Below are 7,748 nucleotides of genomic sequence, written 5' to 3' on the forward strand. Positions count from 1 at the left end.
CAGTGCCTCCTGTAGGCAGCTCTAATCTTCGCCCACATGTTGACGACCCGCTGGTTGTTCGCAACCAGGGATCATCGCACACCTCCAACCACCCCTGGCCACCCCGGCGTACTCATCCTCCGTCCATATCCTCCCGGGAGGTAACCGTCAACGACGGGCTGCGACTGACTCGCCGCGCGCTGGCCTTCCCTTTGTGTCTTTCTTCTTCGCCGGCCCACTTATTTGGAGCAGGAGTGTCCCGGGATCCCGAGATCGATCCCCATGTCATGCAATGACAAAAGGTCATCGCCAGTGAACTGCGTCTCCACTGGGGTCGACGTGTGAGACGAAGCCGTCAAAAAATCCAGAGAGGGACGATAGACCGTGTCCCCCCCGGTGACCCCTGCATCCCGGGATGCATACCCATCATCTGCTGCATCATCTGCTGCTGCATCTGGGGCATACCTCCCCACCCCTGCCCGCCGCTGGCCTGTCCGCCGCCCGGCATACCCCACGGCATCCCCCCTGGTTCCCACCCCCTGGCGCTCCGGCCATCATCCCCATCAGCTGATTCCAGGGGACGTTAAACCCTGGGCCCATCTGCCCGCCCATCTGGCCCCATCCAGATCCCACGGGTACCGTGGGAGTCTGAGATCCACTCGTCGCTGGACTGGACTCGTTGTTGTGATCCATCGCTCGATGATGCTCTTGTACAGAAAGTTAGAGAGAGAGAAAACTCGTTAAAACAAGTGGTGCAAATGAAAATGAAACTAAAATCGCATTTATATAGGTTTTAAAAAAAAACAAAAAAAAAATCGAAATTCGTCGTTGGCCGATCGGGCCGCCACAATGGCGGCCAGCGCTTCGGCTAGCGACGCGCGTTCGGCTAGCCCACGCTGAAAATTTGGCCGATCGCCCGCTCGCCTGCTCCAATGGATCGGCTAGCCGGTTGGCTAGCCTGCATTGGAGATGCTCTTAGTATTAATTTACAGAACTTTTTATTCACCCCAATTAATTACTGATATTATTATTTATTTTTGTGGGTTTGTACTCTATAAATATATAAATGTTATAAACTGTGGGTTGTGCAACGCGGGAATACTAAGTTATTCGTAAACCAATTGGGAGGGGCAATTTGTTAGGGAAATCTATCTCATTAACCGATTCACTTCTTTCTTGCCCTAATCTTCTCTTGATGTCTTCTCTCCCTCACATTAAATCATGACAACTCAAACTTTAACTCACGCTGATAATTCAAACCCCAATTTGCAAGTAGAAACCCCTAATCTTCTCTTGACTTCGCCTTCACCCTTTCAATCATGGCAATTGAAACTCATGTTGATAATTCTTGTTGAAATAGAAAAACAAAAATGTAATTAGTAGCTTTTAATTAGTTAGTTTAGCATTAATCCAGCCTATATATAAGGCATAATATTGTAAGTTGTAGTTAACTTTTGTCAAAATGTAATCATTAATGAAAAATTTCCCTTTCTTTCTCTCTTCCCGTCGTCAACGGTTTCTCCCCATTTCCATGGCAGTTTTCTTCTTCCCCCTTCTATGGAAATTTCTTCATCCGATTGGATTCTTCATTTTTAACATGGTATCAGAGCGCAAATCCGCTGCGCGCCTCTGATTACCTCTATGTCCTCTATCTTTTTTTTTTGGATTTTCGTTTGCCATTTTCTCATAGAGCTAGGGTTTGTGTTTTTGAATCGTGAGAAATTTCTGCTGATTGTTCTGGGAGAGTTCTTCAGGCTAGATAAGATGTTTTCTGCCATAGTTCTTCCGCTTCTGTTGTTTTCTCAGTTCAAATCTCTTTGTTTTTGTTTAATTCCGATTTTAATCGGTTCTATCTCATATCAATCTTTTTTTTGGTTCTATTCACCGATTATCGGTTTAATTTGTCTCTTTTTTTTGTGAATCTTTGTATTCCGTTTCCGATCTGTGATCAGTTTCTATTCTCTTTGAGATCTGTGAATCTCAAGTTTGTTCATTGGATTTGTATGATCCAAGTTTCTATCTCTCCGATTAAAATCGGTTGAGTGTTTCGGTTTGGGAATATGTTTTCTCAAATTTGTTGTTGATAGAATCTCTGAATATATTTTCAGATCTATCTTTGTTTTCTGATTGTATCGGACAGTTTCCGATGTTTGAGTCTCTTTTAGATCCATGTGGAGTGTTTTTGGTGGATGGATAGTGATGCTCTGTTCACAAACCTCTTTGAGATCCCTGTGGAGATTGATAGTAATGCTCTTTTCACACATGGTTGCAACTGCAAGACCTTTTGTGGATGTTGATGGTCTTGCGTTGGGTGGGGGATTGGAAGTTGCAATTGGTGATTGCAACAATTGGTGAGCCTCCTGTGCTGGTTATATGCTGGTAGTATGAGCCTCCTGTGATGGAAAGAGCAGCACTCTTGCATATCTCAAATTTGTTACTGATGATGATGATTGTTGATGAGATGATGAAGATGTTTTTCACTCAATGAATCAAAGCTAGAAATTGGAGTGGAAATCTGCTGTCAGAGCTTCTGCTACTGCTCGAACTGCAGAAAGCTCTTGTTGAGCTATATTGGAGGATGTTACATGGAATGTTTGGTGATCTTGGCTGTACTCGATGCTAGTGAATGTTTTGAGACAGCAAGGTTCTACCATAATATGCAGCAACAACTCCAATTCCATCAAGTGGATGATTTACAAATGTTGAAGATGGATATTCTAAGTTGAAGTTAGAAGTTACAATGATATTTGATGTTTGTAGTTGTTTTGCTTTTTGATGTTTTGTCAAGATGATTGCATTTGTTATGCTTCCATCTTGAGGGAGGCTGTTGAAATAGAAAAACAAAAATGTAATTAGTAACTTTCAATTAGTTAGTTTAGCATTAATCCAGCCTATATATAAGGCATAATATTGTAAGTTGTAGTTAACTTTTGTCAAAATGTAGTCATTAATGAAAATTTTCCCTTTCTTTCTCTCTTCCCGTCGTCGACGGTTTCTCCCCATTTCCATGGCAGTTTTCTTCTTCCTCCTTCTATGGAGTTTTCTTCATCCGATTGGATTCTTCATTTTTAACGATTCTCAAGAAGAGCTTCTATCTGCCATAAAATGTTTAAGGCTGGAACTTCACAACACCATAGAAAACTTTGTTACATCATCAGACCGGGCGGATCGGCTGTTTTTGACATTGGAGGCCAAGCCAAGTCGGCCCAATCTTCACATCGGTCCTCCAAAATTCAACGGAGACGACCCATCAGTCTGGATTCACAAGGTCCAATCCTATTTCGACTATTTTGAAACGTCGGAAGCCGATCGTTTACGCTTAGTCGGCCTACTGTTTGAACACCGCACGTACAATTGGTTCCTCCACCAACATGATCACAATTTGTTGAAAACATGGCCTGAATTCTTGGAGACCGTAAAGCGGAGATTCGACCCTCTTCGGGCGTTCAGACTGGGAGTTGTGATTTCGGGGGAGCATGTCGACACCTTAATAAGTGGTGGCAGTACACATAATTTCATCCATTCTGATATAGTCAAGAAATTGCAATGGGAGGTTACGCCAACCAGTCCTTTTCGTGTTTATGTGGGCAATGTTTATGGGGAGTCATTATTGTGTAAAGAAAAGTGTAACAATGTCAAGTTTTCACTTAAAGGGCATGAGTTATGATTTATTTGTGATCCCCCTTCATGATCCAAAGATGGTCTTAGGAGCTCCGTGGCTGAAGAGTTTGAGTGAGATTTACTGAAACTATGACGAACACAAGATGGAATTTATGCATAACGAAAGCTCTCATAGCATCCAAAAACGTAAAAAAAGGTAACATACTCGAAACAACTCAAGAAAGAGTTCCAAATTAAACACAAGAAAAACACACAATCTTCCATTTTTTCTTCCAATCTAAGTCCCCCTTCGTGTTGGTGCAGCTTTGTGGCGTCTCTTCTTTGTCTTATATTTATATCCAACTCCATAAAAGAATTCAACTAACCATCTTGGCCTTCCACTTCTAATGATCATGTAGCCAATTCCAATGCCAACTACGAATCCGCTTCCATATCCCATCACCACGCATTGCCAACCAAATCCATCTATGAATTCATATTCATCATCTCGAGGAAACACTGGTTTTCCATCACTGGGCGCACATTTTTTCGTCAATGGAAATCCACACAACCCTACATTTCCAACATATGATTCATTCCCAAATGTGGAAAGTTGAGTAGATTGTGGTATTTCTCCCTTAAGATTATTCATCGAAAGGTTTAATTTCGCAAGAAATGTCAACCTTGCCAATCCACCCGGAATTTTCCCATCCAGTTTGTTTGAAGACAAGTCCAACGATTCGAGCAAACCCATACCTCCAAGAGATGGCGGTATATGTTCTTTGAGGGTATTGTGAGACAAATTCAAGTATCTGAGAGAGTTAAGATTCCCTACCGAAGGTGGAATGCTCCCAGAGAATTTGTTGGAGGACAAATCGATAGTTGTAAATGTTGTCAGCAGTCGCTCCAATAACTGTTCCAATCCCTTCACAGTGATTTTCAACTCAATCAATCTCAAAAACCAATATGCTTCACTATCGGTCTGGTTTTCCTTGGCGTCTATCATACCCCGAAAGTTCTTGAAATATCTATTAGGTAGAGAACCAACAAACGCATTTTGTGATACATCCAAGACTTGCAACTTTTGAAATGGTTGCTGAGTGTTTGAATCCACCAACATCGTACCATCGAACTTATTTGACCTCAGGATGAGGATACGAAGTTGAGGTAGTGTTTCCATCCAAAAGGGAAACGCACCTCGCATTTCATTGTCACCAATGTCGATGCCCCGCAGACCCTGGCAGTTGATTATGGATTGGGGTATTGATCCTTCCAATTTGTTTCCATTCAGATTGATTGACTCTATGCTGCAATTCTTTCTGAATGTTGATGGGATAAGGCCACTAAGTTTATTTGCATTGAAATGTAGAATTACCAGAGATGTGCTCAAGTTCCCCACACATTTTGGAATTGGTCCTTCCAAATAATACCATCTCCAATCATACTCCATAAAATGAGTTTTGGTGTAAAAATCTTCTCCAATCATACACCAAACTCAAACCCAATTGTGGTGTTTTTGGTGAAACAACACCAAATATGGTGTTACTGCAAAAATTTTGTGAGACAAAAATCTAAAAATGGCGTAAATTTTGAATTTGGTGTAAATGGTTGAAGTAAAATTACTTTTTGGTATGCGTATACTAAAAAATGAGTTTGAGTTTGGTGTAAATGGTTGGAGATGGTCTGTAAGGCCTATTCTGAGAAGGGATGTCATGTTTCCAATATCTCTTGATAATGATCCATTTAAATCATTCCACGCAAAGTCACAATACTCCAACGAATTCATGCCGTAAATAGTTGAGGGTAAAGGGCCTGAGAACTTGTTGTCTCTCAAACACAACACTTGTAATTGAGTAAGATGGCCGATCTCTTCTGGAATATTGCCTACCAATTTGTAAATGCAATTACATAAATTTATATAAAGAAATAAATTAATAGATATATATTTCAAATGCAGAGCGTAGGAATTAAAGAATTAAAATAAGGCAGTTATATTTACACCAGTAAAACAAAAAAAAAAAAAAAAAAAACAAGGAAGTTATAATCTTACCACTTAAACTGTTGTCACCAAAGTCCAATGTTTGAAGATTTGTCAAGTTTCCTATCTCTTTTGGAATATTACCTGTTTGTAAAGTTGCATGAATAAAAATTGAATTATATTTTTACCATTGTATACTATACATTCATATGATAAAAGAGTTAAAACTCCTAAATTCCTATCAAGTATATTTAATTTAATCATGGTATACATCTTAGGTAACCACTTTATCAATATTAGATTACAATTAAGAAAAATATAGTACAACTGAAAGTGCATATGGAATTTTTAATTCATGTACTACATATATATATTTGTAAACAAGTTGAATATAAGCTGTTTCAGTTTGATAGATTTTACCTTTAAAGTTGTTGCCACCAAAGCTTAGAAACTGAAGTAGCGTAATACTACCAATTTGCGTTGGCAAATGTCCACTTAAACTGTTGTTGTACAAAGAAATATACTCAAGCTTTGAACACTGCCCCAAACTCGATGGTATTTCCCCATGCAACTCGTTGTAAGAGATACGAAGTCTCTTGAGTCTACGCATATTGTGTTTGCACATATCAAATGGTAGACTACTAGACAAACTATTATTCCTCAAATTCAAAACTTCCAAAGTTGATATGTTGAATATGGATGAGGGAATAGAACCATGAAACGAATTCTCGCTCATATCTAAAGAAACGAGAAAAGAAAGGTTTCCGATTTCAGGTGGGATGGTTCCGACAAGACCCATGGAAGATACATTCAACTGAGTCACCCTATTATAACGAGAATCACAAGTGACTCCGACCCAACTACATACATTGGCTTCAGAGGTCCAATTTTTGATAAGTATGTTTTGAGAGTTTGGGGCCATGTGGGATTTCAAGGTAAAAAGAGAAGAAAGATCTGTGTTGATACTTGTATTTGCTGAGATGGAAAATAAAGAGCATTGTAGACAATGAAGAATTAGGAGTGAAAGAAGGGTATATTGGGAAGATCTCTCCATTAGTCTTGATATGTAAAACCTTATTCTCAAGTTATGAAACTACCCGTTTTAAATATAAGTTTGAGTCAAGTAAAAGATTTACGGAATGTATAGTTGAGGAAAGTAGTTAGGTAAAAATGAAATTATATTGTTTTAAAGTAAAAAGCGTCTTTTTTTATTTATGTGTTACGCATTTTTCAAAAGACATATAATTAAAAATTGAATTTATTTCATGATGGGCAAAGTAGTTGTAGCCTAGTGGAATTAAGCCACTGGTTAAAAGTGGCGCGACTCCTTTATTGGGAAGTGTGACAATATTTTGACTTAAAAAGGCTCAATACGTCTTTCTGAAATAAAAAGAATACTTGTATTTTATTTTAAGAAAATAGAAAAGAAAACTTTAGTAGTTTCTGAGTTTCCAGAATCGGTTTTAAAATATAATTCCATTATAGTATGTTAATTTAGTCCGTTCGCGAATAGGAATCCAGATTCATTTTTGCCATAAATAATAATATCGTCCTGCATTCCACTAACTCATTTCACTCACATTTAATTTAAAACCAATACTCTCTACGTCCACCAAAAATAGACAAGTTTTGTCATTTTGGTCCATTCACAAAAAATAGACTAAGTTCAAAAAAGGAAAGTTTTCAACCAACATTAACCTTACACATCATTCTAAATATGCATCCCACAATTAGGGATGTCAATATAGCCCGCAACCCGTGGGCCGGCCCGAATAACCAGCCAAATTTATAGGATTAGGACTGAAAATTTCTAGCCCGATAAAATTACAGTCCGATTAGCCCGCACCCGATTAACCCGCAACCCGTTAGGGCCAGACCCGAAACCCGATGGGCTGGCCTGAAAACCCGATAATATATCTATCGTTCTATTTGTTTGACTCTAATTCGACATTACATTGGTTATTTTATAATATAGATTACTAAAAAAATAACTTTCAATTTTATATATTAAATTTTTATTAACATAATAATAGATAAATAAATTAGAAACTTCAAATTCACTAAAAAAATATATTTAAATTTCTAAAACATGCTTTAAAATTTCTTGATGTTTATGTTTTATTTTGCATAAATCCCAAATAATAGTATTTGATCATGTTTATGTTTGAGTTTAAACATATATCTCAAATTT

At 38.4% G+C, this 7,748-nt stretch overlaps 1 protein-coding gene across 1 annotated transcript; it reads right to left on the reverse strand.

The window, feature by feature from the left end:
- Positions 1-3,777: 3,777 nt before the first annotated feature.
- LOC125190745 (receptor-like protein Cf-9 homolog) lies at positions 3,778-5,029 on the reverse strand. Its single transcript, XM_048088130.1, has one exon. It carries the CDS (start codon positions 5,027-5,029, stop codon positions 3,878-3,880), a length of 1,152 nt encoding a protein of 383 aa, XP_047944087.1. The 3' UTR covers positions 3,778-3,877.
- Positions 5,030-7,748: the final 2,719 nt, after the last annotated feature.

The sequence above is a fragment of the Salvia hispanica genome, chromosome 1, assembly GCF_023119035.1.
Source record: "Salvia hispanica cultivar TCC Black 2014 chromosome 1, UniMelb_Shisp_WGS_1.0, whole genome shotgun sequence".
Taxonomy (NCBI): Eukaryota; Viridiplantae; Streptophyta; class Magnoliopsida; order Lamiales; family Lamiaceae; genus Salvia; species Salvia hispanica.

Excerpts from the sequence above, each read along its gene's own strand:
- LOC125190745 (XM_048088130.1), bottom strand. The coding sequence starts at position 5,029 with ATGGAGTATGATTGGAGATGGTATTATTTGGAAGGACCAATTCCAAAA.